The 24,812-nt window shown below is 52.2% G+C and overlaps 1 protein-coding gene across 3 annotated transcripts; it reads right to left on the bottom strand.

The window, feature by feature from the left end:
* Positions 1-3,773: 3,773 nt before the first annotated feature.
* Positions 3,774-22,354, bottom strand: RNF103 (ring finger protein 103). Of its 3 annotated transcripts, none has more exons than XM_079111266.1 (4): positions 21,584-22,352; positions 17,727-17,866; positions 10,869-10,984; positions 3,774-5,677 (listed from the first exon to the last, which is right to left on the bottom strand). In XM_079111266.1, exons 1-4 carry the CDS (start codon positions 21,807-21,809, stop codon positions 4,216-4,218), a joined length of 1,944 nt encoding a protein of 647 aa, XP_078967392.1. In that variant the 5' UTR covers positions 21,810-22,352; the 3' UTR covers positions 3,774-4,215. The 3 variants fall into 3 exon arrangements, with proteins under 3 accessions (XP_078967392.1, XP_078967393.1, XP_078967394.1); XM_079111267.1 differs by lacking the exon at positions 21,584-22,352 and adding an exon at positions 20,286-20,423; XM_079111268.1 differs by lacking the exon at positions 3,774-5,677 and adding an exon at positions 8,886-8,966 and having other exon boundaries at positions 21,584-22,354.
* Positions 22,355-24,812: the final 2,458 nt, after the last annotated feature.

Raw genomic sequence — 24,812 nt, 5'->3', positions numbered from 1 at the left:
CCTTTGTCAAAATTAGTGAACTCCCACCTCTGTCGGGGTGGTGCTGAGTCCAGCTAAGTCCAGCTCACTGACCCTCTGTTGGGTGGTGCTGAGTCCAGCTAAGTCCAGCTCACTGACCCTCTGTTGGGTGGTGCTAAGTCCGGCTTAGTCCAGCTGGCTGACCCTCTGTCTGAGTGGTACTAAGTCCAGCTTAGTCCAGCTGGCTGACCCTCTGTTGGGGTGGTGCTGAGTTCAAGACACCTGCCTGGTGAGGTGGTGGTCCTGGCTCTCGGGCTCCCTTTGTTTTAGGACGGCAGCCCTCCTGTGGCCCGAGCTGCCTGCTCCGGGACTCCCCAAGCCTCTGTGTGCAAACCCTGCTGGCCCCAGCTCTGTTCCGAGTGGAAACTCTGTGAGCTCAGCCAGGGCTCCGCCTCCACTCTGAGAGGCTCTGGACGGAGAAGACGCGCGTGCCTGGCTGACGTCTGCTGCCCGTGTCTGAGCCTCCTCTGCTTAGGGAGAACACGCTCTGCATTCCTGCGGGGGCCTCAGTGGCCACGCGAAGAGTTCTAAACAGACTGTAAGAGGAGGACTGAGGGCCGATGCACCTCGGCAGAGCGCCCAGCGGGCCCGTGCTCCTGGGCCCAAGCTCAAGCACCATGGTCTGCGGGACCCTGTCTCACACCCAGCCAGGCACACCTGACGGCAAGGAGCAGGCAATTCTGTGCTGCATAAAGGTGAGGTCTGACAAAAGAGCTTCCTATAGTTGCCTTTTCACCAACACAGTAGGCAGCCCACGCTGCGCCCTGGCCAGGCCTGCTGGGCCTCCCTCCCTGGACTCGGAGGCTGTGTCCCAGCCTCCCTCGCTGTCTGTCTCGGGCAGCTCTTGTAGGGCCCCACCCACTGCGAGGGACTACCAGCTGAAAGGGTCTTTTCACAGAACCAGGGAAGCCTGCAGTAGGAAGGCAGCCAACGCCGAGCAGAGATCACCCACTGATCACAAACCAATACGCAAGTACTGATGAAGAATGGACAGAACAATTAAGACGGATGACTCAAAATCAACATCTAACAAGTAAGTTCTGGTGCTTTTCTCTATGTTGTAGATCACATCCAGCAGCAGAAGGGACCAACAGCGTACTGCTGTCTACCTAGGTCCTCTGGTAGATGCTAAGGAACGTGACGGTCTAATGTGAAGCGTGGGGGAGCGAGAAGCAGCACAAGGGCAAATGTCTGGCTGCTGCGACTCAAGCAGAGGAAGAGCAGCCGCCACCTGGAGCAGCCCCGGGCGCTGGCACATGCCAGTACCGAGGGCACGAAAAGGCGGACCCGTTCTCCCACCTATACGAGGTGGGGAGTAAAAAGCTAGGGGTGTTGTGAGATCACAACGACCCTTAAGTTCAGACCAGCCTCCTACCGAGCATCTGTGCTGGGCCAAATGAGGACCCGAGAGGGATGACACCGTTCCTGCCCTCACAGAACTTATCCACCTTGAAGAGCAGAACCGTCTGCGCAGGAAGTTCGAAGAAAAACTGAACAGAACCATGTGTCCTGCTGTCAGTCCGTCAGCAGAGTTCAGCAACCCCCAGGCCCTCGCCCTTGGGATCGACGCTTCATCCAACACGTTGGTCGTTCTAGGAAACCAGACTTCCTCTCCAAACAGAATAAAGTGAGACTGAAGAACTCCAGTCCTCTGCCTCTGGGGGATCTAGGAAAGCCTCCACCCCTCGTGTACACTTCCCGACCGACCGTGCACACGTGCACATTCACACAGGGGGCCGAGCTGCTGTGTCCCTTTGCACTCTCCTGGCCCAGCACCGAGATGGCTGCTCCCGGCTTCTGATGTTCGTATTTCACCCACATGTGTATCTGCATACAGGAGGACCGGGCGTGGCAGGAGTGGAAAGCAGAGTACCAAGGGGCGTCTGGAAGGCGCTGCCCAGCAGACACCCAGGAGGCCACTGCTGGACATGCGGACTGGGGAGCCATTGCCGTGGGTCAGAGGCAGGCTCCTGGGAACCCGCGTGCCACACACAGGCACGAGCGGCATTCCCGCAGTAACTGCTAGGCATTACTAGCGGTGGACCCTGACTCAGGCGACGTTCAGTGTTTTGACTTTACGGTGGTGCAAAAGACATGCTGTACTAGGAGAGCAGGAGCTGAACTTCCGTTCTGCTCTTCTCCCAGGCTGCCGCATCACAGCATGTGTTCTCCAATGCCAGGCACCCGAGCTCGAGGGGACGCGACCGGCGATCGGCAGGGCGCTGTGTGGCCACGATGTCCAGCGGGTTGGTGTGCTGAGTGCACGCGTCACATATGGCGTTCCAGTTTATGATGGGGTTGGTTACTGGGACAACTCCATTTTAAGTTGAGGGGCAACTTAAAATGCTTTCCTATTTGGATTGGAAGATAAGGTACAATGTGTCATGCAAGAAAAAAATGTTGGTACCTTAGAGGCAATTCAGAGTAAGATTTTATTTCCTTACCATTTTGGACAGCAGCCAATTAAGGATCTGAAAAGTCAACCATGAAACATGGGTACTTTGAAGAAGAGAGTCAGGAAAGTGCAAAGTGAGTCTGGAACATCTCCCAAGAAATAGCAGGGAAGCGCCTCAGGACTGGGGGGAGCGCAGCAGCGGGCCTCTGAGCCAGGCAGAGTCCCACCTGCCCAGCGTGCATCTCAGTTCGGAGAATGAGCAGTCTTGACTTAAACACAGGAGGTACGAGGTCTGTGAGCCCACGACAGTCGAAGTGCAGGAGTGATGAGAAGCTCTTCATGAAGAAACGCCAGCGAGCAGGCACAGTGACGTTGGACTGCGGGGCGGGAGCCAGCTCCACCGCATGCCTCACGTGGCATCACCAGCGGGTGTTAGAACCCCAGACAGAGGAACGGACGTGCAGACAGCCTCAGGCTCCTTCTCACAAGACTTCACAGCTCATGTGGAAAGCCAAGGCGCAGAGCACGTGCACCAAACAGTGTGGGCAGTGGGCGGCGGAACCAGCTGACACCAGCCGCCGGGTACCGCCCCGCCCCGTGGGAGCACGCATCACCCAGCCCCACCTAACCCTGACAGAAAAGCAAGAACGTGCAGCTCCCCTCACTGGCTGATCCTCCTCAATGGGGCTGGAGGTGTGCTGGTGTACGCGCCTGCCTGGCATGCACACCAGCGGGCACAGCAGGACACACCCAGGGCTCCGGCCTCTGAGTTCACAATGGAAACAGTACAGGGACCCCAGGGAGGCCCTCCTGGGAGCAGCTGGGGAGCAGCTCCTACACCGATCTCTCAGGAGCAAGGGGCGGCGCACGGGAGTGAGGCGCCAGGAGGCTCACGCTTATTTCTGAAAGGATCAGCAGACAAAGAGGACGAAGGGAAACGGCTCAAATGCACATGGAGTCGATGAAGCGAATGTAAAAATGTGACCTGGTGACTCAGAGAAATGATGCTGACTGTACTATGAGTCCTGATTCTCTCCAGTCTTAACGTTTTTCAAGATGATAAGTCAAAACAAGGTACTTTCTGTGTGGTGGATATGCCGTAGCTCCTTTTCTTAAGACACGTATGCTAAATCCTGATAGTTTATTTATTTGATCCTTATAAAGCAGCACCCCATGAAACTCCTTCCCATCACAGACAACCAGCTAACAGGTGGGCTGACACCTGCTCTGGCCAGCGTCAGCAACACGTCTATCCATTTCCCCACAAGAGTCACGTTTGCCTGACCTGTGAAATTAAGCAAAATACCTGCAAAAATCGGCCACCTTATCAAGAACAATTTCACATTGGAAATCTACAATCTTTTGGTTTTAAAATAATTTATTTCATAGGTCTGTTTTAATTTCATGTCTCAGAGCATACATTATTTAACCAAGAGGTGCTGGACAGAGATCTTTGTAAAAAGGGAGGAGACATTTAGGATAAGAAACCAGCTCAATTCCAGTAGAATCTGATCCTACCTTGTAAAGTCTTGCTAGGATAAATTTCTATCATATTTCTCTTGTGCTTACAAAAAACATTAACTTCTGGGTTTCCAAAGTTGTAAATAAAAGTCTTTACAATTAAGTATGCATTCAATTGACACACAAGGCAACCAAGTAAATTCTGTCACCAGCATTAGCATAACGCGAACTTCCCGCCCGCATGAAGCGGAAACGGGGAACTGAACTCGGAACAGACAGGCCCACAGCCCTGAGGCAGCAGGCGCCAGGCACCAAGGTACCGAGGGAGGCGCAGGTGGTGCTCAGGGCGGGAGGTGGCCCGGCGCAGGATGGCGGGGCGCGCGGGGTGGCTTCTTCTTGTAGGGGGGCCAGCGGCACACGGGGCAGCAGTGCCGGCCCCCGGCCAGCCACATCATGATGCAGCCCTGGTGGAACACGTGGCCGCAGGGCAGCCCGGTCAGCAGGCAGCCGCCCCCGAAGTTCTGCAGGCAGACCACGCACTCGGTGCAGCGCAGCAGGCCGGCGGGCCAGGCACCCCAGTCAGGCTCTGCGCACGGCCCAGCCCCGGGGCCGCTGGGCCGGCAGCTCCCGGCGCTCAGGCCCGCGCCACCCTGCAGGCCACCCTCCCCATCCGACTCACTCTCCGTGTCCGCGGAGCCCTCCGACAGCTCCTCATCCGAGGGGCCGCCGAGGCACCTGAACCGCCACATGGGCAGGCTCTTTATGTAGTCAGTGGGGATCAGCGGGTGAAGCCAGAGGTCAGGGAAGGCCAGGCGCTCCAGGAACAGGTCCGGGTCCTCGTCCCAGTCCGAGTCTGCCGGGAAGTTCTGCAAGGAGGCGATCGGGTGCAGGAGGCAGCTGGTGTACCAGTCCCACAGGCTGGACAGCCACTCCAGGTTGTTGGCGTTGACTTCGTCCGCATTGCTTCGCCGGCGCTTCTTCTCAAAGTAATCGATCAGCAGACCGTGTCCAAGGTAGGTGCCCAGGAACAGCGCTGGGTGTGAGGAGTAGAACACCCAGTCCGCCCTCACCCAGGACGCCAGGGTGGTTGTGTTGGAGTATCGCAGCAATTTCAGGCTGTATTCGTAAAAGCTATCTAAGTAAGGGAGCTGCAAGAAGCCCAGGACGGGCAGCCAGGAGATTATCAACAGGGAATTGTACGTCCCCAGCGTGCTTATGAGAACCACAAACCGCTTTATGGTAGCTCCTTGTGTAATGAATAAATCCATCCAAGCCATAAGGTTAACAAGAACCAGGCTCAGAACAAAGAGATCATTGACTTCGGGCTGCAATGAGCGCAAAAATGAATCCATGGCCTGAAGGGATATGAACTCCCCCGTGTGGTTTCCGTACCTGTAGATCCCTTCGGGAGTCCTAAGTATGTAGGACGGCATGTTGTGCACACCGATGTCTGTCATGTAACTCTTGTTGACCCAATTTTCCACATTCACAAAAATAAACTCAACTCTTCCAGTAAATTTTATACTCAGTGCAGAGAAGAAGGCTGGCGGCTGGTCAAGGTTTGCAAACAGGTATATTTTTACCCAGTACTGATCACTTTTATTCCATTCTTCTTTCAAATGGTCAGCATTATAAATGGTTTTGATCCGAGAAGCTGCGTGGGCAGTTATCCACTTAAAAATGTGCTCTACTTCGATCTTGCGTCCACTATACTCCTTGAGCATGACTTTCCCTTTAGAAGTACTGGTCTGGGGAACCGACATGATGAGAGTGGACCGTACCCAGCCTCGTCTCCTGCAGTATCTGTGAGAGAGGAGAACAAGAAGTAAGCGGCTGGGTGGCTTTCCCCTGATAAGTTTCTTCAGCATCTGAAAGACACCCTCCCCCAAGCCAAACGACTCCCAAATAATCTAGAAGCAGGAAGGATAACTGCAAGTTGTGCAAGAAAGAGCAAGCTTTTGCCAGGTATGGTGGCCACACCTGTGTTCCCAGTGATTCTGGAGGCTGAGGCAGGAGGATCATAAGTTTGAGGTCAGTCTGGGCAATTTAGCAAGACCCTGACTCAAAATAAAAAATTAAAAGGACTGGGGATGTAGCTCAGTGGTAGAGCACCTCTGGGTTCAATCCTTTGTACCAGAAAAGCAAAGAAAAGCAAGCTCTTTTTTCTAATTTGTTTCTATCTTTAAATTCATAATTTAAAAAAAAAAGTGTATCTTGAAAAGCCCTCAAGTCAAAGGAAATAGATGGATCACTCACATACAGAGCCCGGATTTGGGACAAGCCGAGCTGCGAGAGGCAGGCGCCCCACCCACGTCTACCAACTCCACAGTACCGAAGCTGGGCGTGCACACACAGTGACCCCAGGAAAAACACCGCCACACCCCTACGTTTACTATCGCCTCTCCCCTCTTCAGTGAAGCCAGGTGAGGGTCACTGAACAGCAGGAACAGAGCATCGAGACCAAGCAGGCCAGAGCCGTCCTGTTACAGCAGAGCAGGACGGAAGACTTCAACTGGAATCAAGCCGCTGGACCAGAGGCTCCACGCGCGGCTCTGCTGCTGGGGAAGCAGATCCCTCTCCCTCCACACGGACTCCAGGAACACACCAGGATGAAACAGCTGCCGCGGTGCTATGTGGAGGGGACGGTGAGGACAGTCTCCTTTGTTTTAAAAAAAGCATTCATTTCCAAGAACTGATGTATAAAATTTCTAGTAAAGTTGTAAGAAAGAAAATCCACCACATGGCTACACTGTTACAGATTTGTGAATAGTGACGATTGAGCCTTTATTTTGCTACCCAGAACACTGACGTAAAGATCACTGGTGTTGTGCTAACTCAGCAAACAAGGATTTTATTTTATTAAATTAAATTAACATACTACACATTTGCACGATCAGACTGAGAAAGTCTTGACATGTGGCAGATGGTTTTATGGCAATACAACTAATTCTGTGATATGATTTAAGATGAAGACAATATGTCACATCTTAAAGACGGGCTTAGTAACGAACGACTGTGGGAAACTTGTGACCGACTGACTCAGCTTCTCGTTGAGGTGACACGCTTCCCTGACGAGGTGGAGTCCATGAGCACCAGTGTTGTTGTAAGAGGGAGGTCTGGGGCTGGGCTGGGCTGGTGGTGGAGCACTTGCCCAGCACGTGTCAGGCACCTGTTCAATTCTCAGCACTGCATATGAATGCATAAAATAAAGGTACACCAACAACTAAAACATACATGAAAATAATGTAAAAAGAAATGGTTTCAAAAGTATCTACTCCTAAAAAATAAAAATATCTTTAATCGCTTAACACTGTATTTGTTCAATGGAAAGTAATAACTCATTAACACAAATTCCATTTTCACCCTTGCCCCAAAGCAGCAAGTCAAGTGCGCACAGATGACTGCTTTATTCACCTCTCACACGTCATCAAGCACCTTTCAACGTCCGGCTGCATGTGAAGCTGGCTCTGAAGGCATGCCTCGCTCTTTCTCAGTCTTTTTAGTTGCGGATGGACAGTGTTGTATTTCGCCTCACTCCCCGAGCCCCGCCCGCCCGGCTTCCACTCTGGGACCTTCTTGTGGGCTTCCCGTCAGGACCTCGGGCTGAGGTGCCCCATTCAGGGGGGTGTTTTCCACAGAAAGCCTCACTCTTAGGACAGGCAAGATACGTAGTGCAAGTGTTCTGCGTGCTTTCTTTTCCACAAGAGCTAAATGACAGCTTTAAAGTTTATTCTGGATAGACTGTGAGACTACTCAAGGAAAGAAAATTCCACGTTATCACGTATCTTTCAAATTAAATCTTACTTTCCAGATTTGGGGGGGAATCGCTAACATTTACAAATGCGAGGCTACTTATATTTATCTAAAATTAGTCTAGGGGTGGGCTGGGGCTCAGTGGTAGTGTGCTTGCCTAGCACACATGAGGCCCTGGGTTCAATCCTCAGCTCCACATAAAATGAATAAATAATATGGAGGTACTGTGCCCACCCACAACAACAAAAAATATAAAAAACAAGTTAGTCTAAAGAGATCCAAAACACCAATAACCTTAAACCCCACTGCTAAACAAAAATGAAGTTTAAGGGCACATACTGTCTTTTTAAGGATGTTGCATCACTTTATATGAAAATAAACTTTAACTGACCAATTCAAGTAAGAGCTTTTAAAGATCAGAATGAATTCAATGGAAACACTGAGAACACACTCTCTACTTCTTAAGGTACATCTTTCTGGGCTCTTAGAGACCTTTCGAGATCTCTTGGGGAACATCGAGACTAAAAATGATAGGAAAACATGGCTAGTTTCTGGGGTGCATGCTGTTTTTCAAAAGAAACCCTGGTGTTCTGTTAGTAGGATGCCGCCTCCTGGGGCGAGGCCGCTGGCCGTGGCTTCCTGACTCGCCTCCCCTCCTGTCCCTCTGGCCGTGAGCTGCAGCCCTCCCCTGCTGTCTCCATCAGGAGCGTGGGAGGTGGGCTTGGCAGGAAGGGCCTGAAGCAGACCTCCCGCCGGAACCAGAGGAGTCAGAACCAGGCCGGGCCTGCCCTGCGGAGTGTCTGGGAGGAAACTAAGGACAGGGTCTGAGGTGCCTGGAGGTGGTGGTCCTGAAGGTTCTCAGGGCAGCTGGACAGGTTCAGGAAAGTCCAGCTGCACAACAGGAGGGCACGTGAGAGAAGCCTGCCCCGGAGGACACCCCAGAGAAGACTAGTCCCAGACAGCAGAGTGCAGCGTCCTGGCTTTTAAAAACCAGAACAAAACGGTGACTGGATCGTTCAGCATACGATCAAAACTTCCTAACACAACAGTCGGCCCCTCACTGAGACTCTGGACACCTTTTTCTGTATCTCTGCATGCTGTGCTCGGGCGTCCTCAGAGTCACTAAAATAAGGAGGAGTGACCCTGACCCTCTATGGCAAGAACAGTCCTCCCTCTGGTTGGCAGATCTTCCAGGGAGGAGGCGAGCACAGCCGTGCTGGAACTGAAGCACATCACTGTACATCAAGACCACCCAGCGTCAGGAGGCTGAGGCAGGAGGACTGCAGGTTCAAAGCCAGCCTCAGCAACTTAGGGAGACTATAAGCAACCTAGTGAAACCCTGTACCAAAAAGAAAAGAAAAGGCTAGGGATAAGGCTCAGAGGTACAAAAAAAAACAAAAACAAACAAACAAAAAAAGAAGTAAAGTCAGGGAAATTTGTACTAAAATCCCTGGATGAATTATGATACTTCAGACACACTTTGCTCTATAAGATTACACTTAAGGAAAAAACAAAAAACACCAGCACTATTTCACTTTTTCATATTTAGTAAAGTATCTACATTTTATATTGATTTTTGAATTCTGTAGTGTTACCTAAGAATTATATTAAACTATTCAACCTTTTTATTTTACAAATTTTAATTTGACATTTTCTAATATATTTATAAACTATTGGGTTTGAAATGTATTGTTTAGTTTTATTTATTTATGAATTTATTTGGCAAAATTGGAGATTGAACCCAGGAGCACTCTACCACTGAGAAAGTGTATTTTCATTTTTTATTTTATTTGTTTTATTTTAATGTGCTGCCAAGAATCGAACCCAGTACCTCAGGTGTGCTTGCCAAGCGCTCTGCATTGAATATCAGTCCCAGCCCCTATTTCTGATTTGGAGACACGATGCTGCCAAATTGCTGAGGCTTGCCTGAAACTGTAAACACCCTGTCACAGCCTCCCAAGTAGCTGGAAATACAGGTGTGCACCACTGTGCCTGATTAGTTTCCTTCACTGATTTTTTAAAAAATGAAGTCTGACCAACTTTCAGTAAAAGAGTGATATTAATACCAACTTTTAGCATTACTGAAAAAAATCAGGATGATCAGCACGATCATCCGTCTTGGTTTGGTGGTGGAGAGACAGTCTCCATGGTCAGACTCCACGTGAGATGACAGACTCAGACCTGCGGAATGAAAGGCAGATGCAGACTGATCTCCTTCCCACGAGAACATAGGACCTGTCTGTCCTGGGCACTCCAACACGACTGGACAGGACCAAGGTCTGCAGTGAGCACGGATGTGAGAGCGCAGGGGGCAACGGGAGCCCATCCTGCTCAGACGCAGGACCTTCCCTCCCGTCCCCACCTTCAGGGAGTCACCGCACAGCTCCCACCCTGGCCAGCGAGCCACATGGGGTATGAGAAAGAGCAGTGGGGCTGCAGGAAGCGCAGGGTCTGAGCCTAGCACCGTCCACTGCTCCCCCCGGTGCTGTCCACTGCTCCCCCCGGTGCTGCCCACTGGTAAGCGGGGAGGAGCTCCCTGAGCTTGGGGAGGGGAAGGGAAGTCCAGCAGTCTTGCCCTAAGGACAGCCAGGCACCTGCACACACTGGACCCCACATGCAGCCTTGGGGCTCTGGCTGCCTCTGCAGGAGGCACCTGTGGGATGACTAAAGGACACGAGGGGGCAGGCGGTAATTCGGTAGCACCAGAAGTGGAATCAAACGAGCATCTCACAGAAAAAGTGATAGAAAGTGAAACTCGCGAAGCAGACTGAATGCTGGAGGCGGCCAGGCAGCGCACACCCTGAACACCCCTGAACACCCCCAGGACCCTTCTCTGAGGAAACGGAAGGGGCGACGCGGCAAAGGGGGAGAAGGCGGGGCTGGTGAGGTGACCCGTCTGGGGAGCAGGACACACCCAGGTGGAGCAGAGGGAATGGCAGGAAGTGGGAGCCAGAGGCCAGGAGGCCAGGCACCCCAAGAGTGCAGCAGCATCCCCAGGAAGGCGCAGGCCTGCAGAGGCTCCAAGGAGGCCGCCCCAGGAAGGACACAGCCCAGCAGAGACAAAGTCCACAGAGGCCACCCACTGGGTGGGGGCCAGTGCCACAGTGGTCCTGTGCCACAGTGGCCAGCAGTGAGCTGAGCATTACGGTCAGCTGCAGGTCAGGGGACTTCCAACAGCACCGCCTACAGTAAGAAAGCAGGGTGGGCAGGACTCGCACTCAGAACCGCCCGGCCCACTCACCTGGGGTCACTGGAACAGTTAAAAGTGCCCGTGCGTATTCCGAATCTCGACACTTTTTTCACCATTTTCTCCCAGTGGACTCTGCCCACCAGAGGACGTCTGTCGTCGGCTATGACCTAGGCCCAAAAAAGAAAAGATCGAACTTCAGTGGTGTACGTGGAGTCAAGCCACTGCCGTCCACAGGGACACCCACAGTTCTGAGGGGTGCTCTGCTCCCCGTCCGTGTCTGCCGCCTCCCCACGTCATCCTCACAGAGCCACACGCCAAGCAGAGAAGCCCCGAAGGCCGCACGTGGGACAGGACGCTCCCAGTGCTGGCAGGCGGATGGCGAGGCCGCTCTCCACCAGCAGCCTCGCCTCTGGAATGGTCACCCGGGGAGGAAACGGCCCTGGAGACACCTCTCCTTGCTCTGGAAGGAGGTTGGACGGTGACCCGACACAGCAACCAGAAGCCATCACCTGAGGGTCCACGTCCTCAACGCAGTCCTGTGGAGCCAAGCGAGACGCGCCTGTTCCCACCACGCTAAGCCTTGCCCAGGTCAGTACTGCATCTCCTATGGTTTCCACTGACATCACAAGAGACTCCAAAACAAAAAGAACAACTTAGTTTTAAATCCCCGACCTTCAACTTCAAATTTGCAAACTGCCTGCAAACACGGTTACAACTGAGAGAAGAATACGCTTTAAAAAAAAAAAAAAAGGAAAGAAATATCTCTCGTATTTACGACCGTCAGCCTTTCCAATAGTTAATTCCACTTCCCTTCATGCCCTAACTTCCTGCCTAGAATAACAGCACGATGTCAATGCAGACACCAGTGACGAGACAGAGGTGCTAAAAACAAAAGCATAAAAATAAAAGAAATTCAAAGGAAAGTCAAAAACGTCTGGTCACCATGAACCTGACTGAGTCAAGGGTGCACAGCCAGATCCTGTTCCTAGGTGGCACGCTGCTGGCACTGCTCGACCCAGATCGTCGGCGCCACACTCTGGGGTCCAGCCTTTCTGGCAGGAAGGCCTTTCTCACACTCACGGAGCCTCCGGGAGTCGAGTCCAGGTGGTGTGGGTGAGTCCCCACTTGGGTCCCAGAAGGAGGAGGTGGCACATCTGCCTCACTCGTGGCCTCTGCTGGGGAGTCTGACCGGTGTCAGAGGGCAGCGGGAGCAGAGGACGTGCCAGTCAGGACCAGGACCTGACCAGCACTCTGCGGACCAGCACAGCACTGTCCAGACATGACGGTCCTCGCTCAGAGACACGCATGCAGGCGCGACAGCCGGAGGGTGGGGCTTCGCCAGCCACTTCTCCACAGGACCGAGGCACTCTCACATGTGCCCGGTGAGCAGGGAGGGCTCTGAGGTCGCAGGCCCACTGGGTGGGTCAGTCGCTGTTCTGCTGCTGAGATCAAGGCCTGGCGAGGGCGCCTTCAGCGCAGGACAGCTTTGCTGGGGCTCAGTGGTAGCCATCCAGAGGGCTAGCTCCTCTTCTTGGGCCTGAGGTGAGGTGGCACATCATGAGAAGAGTGTGGCAGAGGGCAGCAGCCAGGATGTGGCGGACGTGGCATCAGGAGGGAGGGGGAAAGGAAGGAGGCGTTTCTCTTATCAAGAACAAAATACCTGCCGAGGGCCGGCCACTGACCCGCCTCCAGGCCCCTCCTGCGGGAGTGCGGCTGCCAGTGAATGGTCCACATACTGATTATGAGGAGGCTCTCCGCCCAGTCCTTGCCGTCAAACCTCCCTGCACTGTCTGGCACCGGGCTTCTGGGGAGGCACGAGCTCCTCCGAGCAGGCTCACCCAGCGAGACCCCAGCTTTCACCTCTTCCTTGGCCCCAAAGCACCTGGAGCACCAGGGAGACAGAGCCAGGCAGGCCTGTCCCCTTTCTGTTACCGCTTAGGAGTCCATAGGTGATTTTCTTTTGGTCACATAACAAAACACTCTTGGACTCGCTTTTCAGACTCCTCAGGAGATTGACAAGTCTCTGGGCCACAGTATCCCCACACCCCTTCTTTTTCTTCTTCTTCTGTTCAGACACTTCCTACTTCTTGATCAAGGCGCAGACAACCCTGCATTCTGGGTCCATGTCTACTAGGACAGGCCTCAGGGAGCCGAGAGGGTGCTTCTGCCAGTGTGGCGTGGCACTAGGTCTTGGGCAGCTTCGGTACCTTGTGGCAGAGCCCCCAGTCAGGATGGGGAGGAGGAAGGAGAGGGGCTGCTCCCAGGCCCCGCTGGGTCCCGCGAAGACGGCACAGGGCGTGAAGAGCGTGGCCTCCTGGGTGGGCACGAGGCGATGCTCAGCACAGGGCATCTGTTCTGCCACCTGCGTCTGAGGAGTCCCCGGGTCCCAGCTGGAAGTGCCTCCTGCCATGCTGCAGCTGCATTCCTGCAACGGGGGCGGCTCCGCCCAGCATCCCGCGCCGCTGCGTCGTCCAGCTAAAGGTGAACATGGATCAAATCTGGTGAAGTGAAGGAACGGCCACTATGAAACGTTGCGTTGCTGGGGTGCTGGGGCCCCTGCGATCCAGTTATGCAGGAGGCCAAGGCAGGGGGACTGCAGTCAAGGCTGGCCTGGCAACTTTACTTTGTCTCAAAGATAAAAAAGGCTGGATGTGACTCGGTGGTCGAGCACCACTGGGTTCGATCCCAGTACCAAATAAGTGATAACAAATAAAAATGTTTAAAACATTACTATTTTCACAAGATAACTCATCTGGCCGAGGCACGCCACAGAGCAGAACCCCCTGAAGCCTGTTACGGCTGCGTGGCACCAGCAGGTGTCCCCAGTTACGGTCCCCACCCGAAAACGGCGAGATTCCCAGTGGCCACACTGCTGGCCTCAACAAGAGGAGACGTACTCCTGAACTTCAGGACGGGGGCTGTATTCCCCTCGCTGGGGGGATACATCAGACTAGAGAGGAACTGGACGGAGTATGGCAGAGCTGCAGGCCCAGAGGAGAGCTGGCAGCCCGGGCGGGAAGGGAGGCAACTCTCTGTGCCCCTACAGTAAATGTCCCTGTGGCCAGCACAAATGTGCTCCACAAAAGGAGCTCAACACAAATGTCAGGCCAAAACCACTTCAGCTTCTACAGTTGCGTGACTCCTCCTCCTCCTGACTGTGCACAAGCTCTAAAGGAAAGACTCCAGCTTTTTGATGCCTGTTGTAACGCAAATCCCTTCACCAGCAACCTGTGGCCTGGGATGTCTTTTGTACAGACAGAATAACAAGCAACCTACTATGCAAAGATATGTCAACCTTCTTGACCCCAGTTAGATGCAAAGATGGCCAATTCGTGCATTCAGGAACACGCTTCTGTTTTTAGAGGTAAAATTATTACTGATCAGAACATCTGGCATATCCCTTTCAATATTATCAACCCCACACAGCTGTCTGGAGGATTAATTAAATAACAACTCGTTGGCACAATGGTAGTGTTGTGCTACATTTTCTGCTTTTCTCAATGTTTCATTTCAACAGAGTACTTTCCAAATTAAGGACCAACCTAAGTATGTGTATACAAACTATATAAAATCATTAAAAGTGACTGGCAAGGACAAAACTTAGTGGCATTTTAATTCTTGCTTTTTAGTATCCTCACTAGCTTGATTAAACACAAAAGGCAGGATAAAGTGGCTTGCCATGTATTTTGCTTCCAGAATGACTAAGGAAAAGATAAGTTGGAAGTTCCCTGAACAAAACAAGTTTAAAAGTGGTCATTCACAGTTTTGGCTAAACAGGGTCTGCACTAACATAAAGCTTCTGTAAATATTAACCAAAGCGTCCTAAGGCATTTGGTGCTTTTCACTGCTGCCTCCAGAGACTTTAAACTCCTTGTCATGTAACACAGCCAGCGGGGAACAAACAGGTCCTTCATTTACTACAACAAAATCAAAACAGAGAAACAGAAATGTCAAGAGGTTAAATTCACAGGCCCCACAGATCGTGTCAACTTTTCCACTTCCGAAACCTATCTACAGTGCCCTCTGCCACTCTGACCAAGTCTTTTGAAAGAAAAGTAACTGTCATCTTTTATTTGTGATGCTAAGACGACGATGTGGTAGCAGAAGCAAAGAATCCACAAACCAGGAGAATAAACAGCTAATCGTAGATAGGAACAAAAATTCCACGTCAGAAAGAACTGTCAGAAAAAAAGAGAGAACCTGGTTCCTGTGGAAGACACAGATGTCAAATGCACTCTGCCCCCACGAGAACCAAAGTCAACCGTGTTCACGTCACACTGTGGAGAACACAGGAGGGAGGAGGAAAGCTTCAACATTTCCAAGACTGAGCTGGTCAGAACAAATGCATCTTTATGAAAACACTACTTACAGACTTCAGAAAATACAAAAAAGCTTCTTTAAAAGTAAATACAAAAGAACCATGTTAAATAGTTTAAAAATTGAGTTCTTGAAAGTTATCCCTTCTGAGGTTGGATTAGCCTGAGCTGAACTTAAAGAATGACAAGGAACTGAGAGGATATTTCTCTCTGCTTTTAGCATACATTTTCAATTTTAAATATGATTTTTAAAAAATGAAAACAACCGTAGAGCTAAACCCAAGGGTTCTGTGCAGATCAGCCTGCTGGTGAGCTCGCAGGGCCAAGGTGCCAGCCTCTCTTCTAGCTGTCCTGCCAGGGATGGTTCCAGACCGAGCCTGCCACCTGGCAGACGTGAGTTGCTGCCCCAAGAAACACAGGCCCAACAGGCTAACAGCGCGGCCCGTGAGCCTGGGAAAATCCAGCCTGTGCCCTGCTGTCCCACCCCACAGAGACGACCACACACACGCCACGTTTCTTAGGATGTATTTTCTAACTGCTAAAACCTAGGTTTTCAGAGAAGACCAGAACTGATAACCAACACTCCGCTCATCACTTGCTCTTCACTTCCCTCGAGTGTCCTGGTGAAGGGTTCTCTGCCATTCCGCCTCCGGAGCCTGCGTGCTTCTCTTCGTGGCACTTTCCACTGACTGATGTTCGGTTAAGTCCTCGTCCACTTGACGTCAGCGTCTTCCACTGGACTGTGAGCTGCCTGGAGAACAAGGGCTTGCCTGGTGAGCGCTCCTGACAGGTGGGCCTGGTACACCTGCATCTGCTGAATGATCAACTCTGTCACGTGTTAAGGGAGCTATCCAGGGATAGCTTTATCAGGACATCGAAAAACAGCAATCATTTACTTGAGAATGGTCTTGCGAAGTGCCCAGGCTGGTTTTGAACCTGTGCTCCTCCTGGCTCAGCCTCTAGAGAGGCTGGGACTCCAGGTATGTGCCACCACGCCCGGTCACTGGACATGATTTGCAAACACATGAGGCTAAGGAGCGAGCCAGGATGTGCCTGCTGGCTGTGGGCAGCATTCCATGAACCACAGGAACGTCCAGGCTCTTCTAAGTTCAGAGGCGCTCAGCCGGCATCCGCACCACTTGTCTTCTTGGGGTGACAAGCATGCAGACCATGAACATGGGGCTGTGGGGCTGGCCACTGAACTCAAGCTCAGTAACAAATCCAAGATCATCAAGCTAGAGCGCCTCCCTTGACCAGACTGTCAGAATGTGTACCAGGGAAAGGAACAAATAACAACTTACTTACAAATCAAAGCTTCAAAGAAGCTGCAGATCATGTTTCAATACCAACTAATTAACACAAAAATAAACTACAACTTGAATGGACAACAAACTAGACCTATGCCCTCTCAGGTTCTCCAGCTGCTGAAGTTAATCAGACTCTCTGGAGGGTAAAAGGTCAAGTGCAATGGGAAGGTTACCAGAAAGGAATGGCTGCAGATATCCTCTGTGACCTGGAGAAGAGAGCCGACCCAGCCTCCAGCACCGTGGACCACAGGGTCGCCACTGCTGTTCCAGATGCACACTCACAGAAGCCAGGGCAACAGGACTCCAGCTCCAAATGAGGGGCCACACAGCAGGTCTGCAATGCAGGAATCTCAGCTCTAGCTGTTTTCCTCCCCAAGCCATCTGCAGCTGTCTGTGTTCTCAGAAGGACAGGAAGAAGCTACTTCAGTTTCCTACACTAAACCAAACTCCCTCACTCCAGTGAAATGGAAGAGCAGTGACAGGGACCAGGCCCGGATGAACTGGCCACACAGCCAGGGCTTCACAGCAGGTTAGGCCGAGATGGCGTCCTGGCTTCCGCCGTTCACACACATTTCACGTCTCAGCCATGTTCACGTTGCTCGTGTACCTGACGTGTTACTTTAAGTGACTCACATTTCAAAAATCTATGAAACTTCAGCTTTATCCTAAGTAACATTTATGAAGTTGCATGTTCAACATAAGATAGGTGATTCCAAGTTACACTAAAAAATAATGATGATGATGTACATCCACTCATTTACCATACGCCATGCTTTGGGAAACATAAGAAATGATTTTTAAAGGCCTTCAAGCTCTGGAATCAAATATGCTAATTAAACCTCACAATTCTGACACAGTAAAGACTACAGTTGGAAACCCTCCCTCCCCGTCCTAAGCAGAACAGGGAACATGGCCCACGCTCTCCCCCAGGTCCCTCTGCGCTGACTTCAGGGCTCTCTCCTTCAGAGACGAACGCTGTTCGGATTGCTGAACTCAAAACTGCAGTTCACAAAAACAGAAACAGTGCGTATCGTTCACTAAGAGGGACACACGTGGGTTTCCCATGCCAAGGAAGACACACAGCTAAAATGGATCTGCTCGGGCCATTCCGACAAAAGGCCACCCCTCCCACCTTTCCCTTGAAGTGGACTCAGCAGCCTCCCTGGAAGAACCGAGTCATGCCTAAGAGACACGAGCCAACAGAAGCTCCACTGGCTGCACCGAGCACTGGAGAACCACCCCCTGGACGAAGGCCCCGCTCCTGGGGCTGTCACCGTCTGCGGTACCTGAACCAGCCAGATGCCATCCTTCGTGTCCTCCACCAGCTCGTAGAAGTGCATCTCACCACTGAAATTGGTGCTGGAGATGGACTCAGAGGCCTCCTCTTCCTTGAGAGCAGAATAGAGCTCACCCTCCATCAAGTCACCTGAAGAAAGAACAATGGAGAGATTTCTAAGTCCCATGTTTGACTTCCACGGTCAATTCCACTGTACACGTGAAGAACCAATTACGGTACTCTCATCGTGCTCTACAGAAAGATCAACAGAACTTGAGTGCACCTGTTTAACACCATAGAGTCAATAAACACACAGTAAGACCCTACCACAGCTAAGAGTGAGAGAGGCAGACACAAACCCACCTCTCAGGGAATAGACTCTATCAGGCAAGATGGAGCACACCTGTAATCCCAGCAACTCAGGAGGCTGAGGCAGGGGGGTCATAAATTCAAGGTCAGCCTCCACAACTTGTTGAGACTATCTCAAAATAAAAAGGTCTGGAGGTGGAGCTCAGCGGTAGAGGCTTGTCCAGCCAGCACGAGGCCCTGGGTTCATCCTCAGACGGGAAAAAGAGGAGTGTGGCACGTGTTCTGGTGGAGTCCCCACTAACCGAGGAGTGTGGCACGTGTTCTGGTGGAGTCCCCACTAACCGAGGAGTGTGGCACGTGTTCTAGTGGAGTCCCCACTAACCGAGGAGTGTGGCACGTGTTCTAGTGGAGTCCCCACTAACCGAGGAGTGTGGCACGTGTTCTGGTGGAGTCCCCACTAACCGAGGAGTGTGGCACGTGTTCTGGTGGAGTCCCCACTAACCGAGGAGTGTGGCACGTGTTCTAGTGGAGTCCCCACTAACCGAGGAGTGTGGCACGTTCTAGAGGAGTCGCCACTACTTTAAGTGTAAATAAGTGAACTTGGACCATTCCCAACTGCCATCGCCATAAAGTGTGAGGTTCCACGTGTCTAGGTTTCATATGATATATAGTTTATATGCTCTGACTTAAAAAAGAGGCTTCACAGAATTTGCCATCAGCCCTGTTTAAAATAGCCACACGTTTATAAACTATGATGAGGAGGTTAGAACTTCATCTATCAGAATGAATTCCACACTCACACGCTAATTTAAAATGCAGAGTTTGTACCATTAAATGAAAAAGAAAGGAGAATACTTATGCCTCATGACTTTAACATCTGCCTTAAGTATTAAACTAAGTACAGCAGCAAAACCATTCAAAACAACTACTTAAGTTTTATAGTTAAATTACTATACCAAGACATTTTTCCTAGAAAATGTGTGACCTGAGTTGTACTTCTGTGGGCTGTATATATTCTTTAAATTATATGTGGACACCTTGTACACTCAATGTGACATTTCAGGCCCAAAGGAAGGCAATAATCCATAAATGTCAAAAGAAAAAAATGTGCTCAAATTATTTTACTTATGAAAATTGATTCAGTTTTAGCAGATAAGGCACTTCTCATTTCTACATTGACACTATCCATTTTCATCATTGCAATAGAAATAAGTCGCCATAAAGAAGCCAGCAAACAAGGGACAAGAATAATACCCAATTGTGTATTTTCTCTAAAGAAAACTATCGCTATTGCTGAGAGGGTTTCCTTTCTCTATCCCAGAAGCAAACAAGTTTTATGACCCGTAAGCTACAAATATGCCAAGCTGCTCTGCAAGTTGCATCTCGTCTGTCACACTGCATGGCCACAGGGTCCTACACAGGGGGGTCCGTCCTGAAAGCACTGCTGACAGACTCGTGAAACAACACAAAAGATGCCCATTCCGTCCAGACGTCCCGGGGCCCTCTCAGACCGCACTCCTCCTCAGAAGTGCATCTAAACAGAGACAGAGATAGTCCAGCAGAGAAATAAATTAATCCTATTTCTCACCCAACCTATCCCAAACCAACAGGTACTGAAAATTCCTTCCTTAAGGTGTGAACTGCTATCTTAGCACTATTTCAAGTCCATTCCTCAGGCCACCAAGAAGCAAGGGTGCCTGTGACACACAGGGAAAAGCTGATGTTCAACAAACCAATTGCTCTTAATTTTTTAAAAACGTTTTTAGTTACAGATGGGTACAATACCTTTATTTTATTTATTTATTTTTATGTGGTGCTGAAGTTCGAACTCAGTGCCTCTCTACTACTGAGCTCCAACCCCAGTTCTAGTTTTTAATTTTGAGAGAAATATAAATAATCTCAAGACAAAGAAGGCTTCACACAAAAACTTCACCTTATTTTTACTGAATTTCAAGTATAAAAAGAAAACACTGTAAAGTGTCCAGTTTACCCATATTCAAACTTATGATCTAACTGAAATCTTAGGTTTAAATGCCTCTCTGATATTGATTACTCCAGTGTTTTCCCCTCCAGGTAGTTTGTTATTGCTAACGTGACAAACACTGCTATTTGCAGACTATGTTTGTGAGTTTTTCTTTTCCTATGTTTTTATTAATTTCAACTGACAATGCTTTTAACTGACATTTTCCAATTTTAAGAAAAATAGCTCAATGTAACAATGCTAAAGAGCTACGGTTTTAAACTGTCATTTTATAATTACCTCAAAAAGACACACCAACCCACCAAACACATAATTTCAGTCCTTCACAAAACTAGGATTTGCGTATGTTATTGTAGAATGCCGGCAGCTTTCCCAGTAGTTGCAGTGGGACATAACCAGGTACAGTGGGTACAGGCCACCTCTTCCCAGGTAGAGGGGAGTAACTGGGTATAGGAGGAACAGGACGCCCTTTCCCAGGTGGAAGGAGATAACCAGGTACCAAAGGTGCAGGCTGTTCCTTCCCAAGTGGAGGGCGGGGTAACCAGGTATAGGAGATGCAGAGGAGGAGGGAGGTAACCAGGTACAGGTGGAGGGGGGGTAACCCAGGTGGAGGAGGGGTGACCAGCTACAGGAGGCGCAGACTGCCCCTTCCCAGGTGGAGGAGGGGTGTAACCAGGTACAGGAGGCGCAGACTGTCCCTTCCCAGGTGGAGGAGGGGGGACCAGGTACAGGAGGCGCAGACTGTCCCTTCCCAGGTGGAGGAGGGGGGACCAGGTACAGGAGGTGCAGGCTGTCCCTTCCCAGGTGGAGGAGGGGGGACCAGGTACAGGAGGTGCAGACTGTCCCTTCCCAGGTGGAGGAGGTGGGTAACCAGGTACAGGAGGTGCACACTGTCCCTTCCCAGGTGGAGGAGGGGGGACCAGGTACAGGAGGCGCAGACTGTCCCTTCCCAGGTGGAGGAGGGGGGACCAGGTACAGGAGGTGCAGGCTGTCCCTTCCCAGGTGGAGGAGGGGGGACCAGGTACAGGAGGTGCAGACTGTCCCTTCCCAGGTGGAGGAGGTGGGTAACCAGGTACAGGAGGTGCAGGCTGTCCCTTCCCAGGTGGAGGAGGCGGGTAACCAGGTACAGGAGGTGCAGACTGTCCCTTCTCAGGTGGAGGAGGGGGGTAACCAGGTGCAGGAGGTGCAGACTGTCCCTTCCCAGGTGGAGGAGGTGGGTAACCAGGTACAGGAGGTGCAGGTTGTCCCTTCCCAGGTGGAGGAGGGGGGTAACCAGGTACAGGAGGTGCAGACTCTCCCTTCCCAGGTGGAGGAAGGGGGACCAGGTACAGGAGGTGCAGACTCTCCCTTCCCAGGTGGAGGAGGGGGTAACCAGGTACAGGAGGTGCACATTGTCCCTTCCCAGGTGGAGGAGGGGGGTAACCAGGTGCAGGAGGTGCAGACTGTCCCTTCCCAGGTGGAGGAGGGGGGACCAGGTACAGGAGGTGCAGACTCTCCCTTCCCAGGTGGAGGGACCAGATACAGGAGGTGCGGACCGCCCCTTCCCAGGTGGAGGTAACCGGGGAGCGCGGACTCGCCTGACTTCTCCACCAGCTCGCGGACATCCTTCTTCTCGGGCAGCCCCGAGTAGCCCAGCCCGCGGCACTCCAGGATGGTCTTGAGCTTCCTGAAGCTCAGCGCCACCGGGTCCACCAGCTGGGTGGCGAAGATGCCCGTCTCGTACCACACAATGGCTTCGAAAAACCGGGCCAGGACGAACAGGACCAGGAAGTAGAGCAGCAGGAAGAAAAGCTTCAGCCACATCTTCGCCGGCGCCTGCTCCCGCTCGAGGGCGGGACGCGAGGACAGGGTCGCGCGGCGGCCGCGCCCGGGCTGCGGCGGAGGCCGGGCCTCGCGCGGCCTCGCAGTTCAGAGGCCGGAGCCCGGCGCTCGGAGACCCGGGCCCCGGCGGCCGCGCGGCGCAGGGCCGGGCCGTTCCCGCGGAGGGCCCGCGACAGCCCGGTCCAAGAGGCCCGGCCGCCGGGAGGGGCCGCCCCGGGCCAGGCCCAGGCCCCGCGGCCGCCCGGGCGCGGCGGAAGCGCGGCGGCTCCCGCGGCGGGCGGGCCCTGGCGGCGCCGCGGTCCCCGCAGAGCGAGGTGGGAGCGCGGGCGACGGTCCTGCAGCAGGCGCGGAACAGGCCCGAGACCGGCCCGGGCGGCGACCCGGCTGCCCGCCGGCCACGCAGCGCCGACGCGCCCCGATGCGCGGCGCAGGTCGCGGCCCGCGTCCCCACGCCCGCCGCCTCCACTGGCCACGGCCGGCGCCCCGAGCAGTGGACCCGCTGCGGCCGCCGCGGAGTCGAGACACAACAGCTGACGTCGGCGTCGGGGCGGGGCCGGGGGCGGGGCCTCGGGATCGCCGCCGCTGTGGGCGGGGCGGGCCTCGGGGAAACCTCCGGTGGGCGGGGCCCCGTCCTCCGGGTGGGCGGGGCGGGCCGGGGCCCGGCCTGGCTGGGGCGGGGCGTCAGGGGGCGTCCGCGGGGTCTGCGGCTGGCAGCGCGCGGCGGGTTGAGGACGCGAGCGGCGGAAGCCTGCGACAGCAGCCTCCGAGGTCCCGGCTCCGGTGTCTGTCCTCCTCTCTATCCCCTTCCCCTGCCGATGTTTGCAATGGCCTTTGGAGGTTGGATTCGGACTGTGGCACTCTGGTTTGTTTTGTGTGTGTGAGAATGGCAGTTGGTTATCTGTTTTAGCCAGAAAAAGTACAGGTGTACGTTTACACCGATTCCTGGTGAATTGAGAAAGTTTGGGCACCGTTGGTGCAAGGTGGTAGGAGGTGAAACCCGGAAAACAGATGTTTTTCCACTTTAACGTGGGGTATGGCTTGTGCACTTGGACGTTGGAACAGGTTGGGCCCAAAGGGGAATTAGAACTAGGCCCAGTTGTCACTGCCTTCCACCTCAGGGGTGTTAAAAGCCAGGTGTGGAAGCCCTTGGGCTTGCAGGACGAAGGCCGTGGAGTGTTGGTATGTCCAGGTGCAGAGTTCCCTGTGTTTTAGCTCTGCCAGCAAGAGGAGTTTGTATGAAATGAGAGATGTGGACAAGCATGCAGCACCCGCTCTGTATTTGTTTAAACCCAGTTGTGCACACTCTTTGTCAGTCTCCTGCCAGTTTGCAGGGAGAGAGCTGAACAAAGTTGGTTTCCAACAGCCTCCTTGGTCAGGAAGGAACAAACCTAGGAAATGATTGGCCATTGTGCCCATCTGTCAACTCCCTTAAACCAGGAGTGAGAGATTAAGAAAGAAAGTGCATCATCCTCCATCTTGGAGCCAATGAGGAATTGAAAGCAAAGAATGGACAGTGAGAAGGTAGCCTCAGAATAGTACCCCTTTACCACACAGCCAACCAAGGCATTTCAATGCTCAGCTAGTGGTGGAGGAACCAGGAGACAGGCCCAGGGAGCAGGGCTGAAGAACCAGAGCAAGAGGTGTCAGAATGTACAGCTCTTGGACCCTGCTGCTGTTTTCACTAGCTTTGGTGTGGCTTTGTTTCTGAGGCTGGCAGATCAGCATATTAAACAGCTCGTTCTAGCAAGCTTGGTTCAAAAATATAGAACTTGAGCACATGGCGATGACCCTGTTGTTGGCCGATATTGCAGACTAGAGCTCCACATGTGAGAGACGTCCTCCATCCCAGAAGATGTGTTCTAGTAAGGAGAGTCTGACTCAAAGTACAAGGGGGACGGCGGGAAAGCTGGGGGTGAGCCCCCCGGGACTGGAGCTCCAAGGTGGAGCCGTCTCCACGTGCGAGGATTCAGAAAGAAGGAAGGGAGACTCCACGTTTCCCGTTTGTTTCAAATGCCCCCCTGCCAGCCCCCTGGCCTTAGTTGTTTAACCCTGGGAAAACTGTAAGCACACAGCTTGGCAAGATATGGCAGTGTGGACACTCGCGTGCTCTGCGGGTTGTGGGTGAACCTTGAGAGGGGTAGCTTACGAGGTATGGTGGGGGCTTCCCTAGATTCACGCTCTGGCACAGTGATCTCTCCTTGAGAAGCTGATCGGACAGGGGCACAGGGTACGTGTGCAGCTTTATTGTCACAGCAAGTTAATCAGGGAAAAGAAGGGAAGAAGGAAAACAGAGAGCCCAGAGGACTAGCAGTAGTGAACTGGTCGCACACGGTGATCCAGACAATAACTATTAGGCACTGCAAGGAAATGTAGCCATATGGTCATGGACATGGAGCCATGTCCAAAGTTCAGGGTTTGGTGAAAAAGCAGCAGATTACTGATTTTTGTATTGGGAAAAAGCAGAGATGTATATACTAAAATGTCAACTGTATTAATCTCTGGGTGATGAGATTTATATGAGTTAATTTTTTTCTTTTGTTCTTTGTTATTTTTTCTGAAATCATCTTGTAATGTTTTGAAAAATAAGACAGACAATTCTTTGATCTGGAGATTTAGCTGCAACACTTCATCTTCTGGGACTCCAAGGAGGATAGGGGTTGGAGGGGTGGGCTGTCTTCCCTTGAGGTCATTGTAATTTCCACTAAATGCATTTTATGTAGGAATAGCAGGGATATCTCAGACTAGGTAATTTATAATGAATGGACGTTTATTTGGCTCACGGTTCTGGTGGCTGGGAAGTCCAGGAGCAGAACAGGATGCCAGTATCGAATAAACCTCTTAGCTGTCATCCCTGGATGGAAGGCAGAAGCGGGGGTGCGGGGAACGTGCAAAAGAACACCAAGCTCCCCTTTATAACAAGCCCACTCTAGAGAGAATACCCCCCGTTAGCAGCACCCATCCATTCAGAAGGCAGAGCCCTCCTGA

Source organism: Sciurus vulgaris (genome assembly GCF_902686455.1).
Source record: "Sciurus vulgaris genome assembly, chromosome: 14".
Taxonomy (NCBI): Eukaryota; Metazoa; Chordata; class Mammalia; order Rodentia; family Sciuridae; genus Sciurus; species Sciurus vulgaris.
This window is presented reverse-complemented; position numbering and strand designations above follow the sequence as displayed.

Excerpts from the sequence above, each read along its gene's own strand:
- RNF103 (XM_079111266.1), bottom strand. The coding sequence starts at position 21,809 with ATGTGGCTGAAGCTTTTCTTCCTGCTGCTCTACTTCCTGGTCCTGTTC. Across the intron at positions 17,867-21,583 it reads CGAGCTGGTGGAGAAGTCAG|GTGACTTGATGGAGGGTGAG; the intron begins GCGAGTCCGCGC and ends TTCTTTCTTCAG. Across the intron at positions 10,985-17,726 it reads ATGGCATCTGGCTGGTTCAG|GTCATAGCCGACGACAGACG; the intron begins GTACCGCAGACG and ends TTTTGGGCCTAG.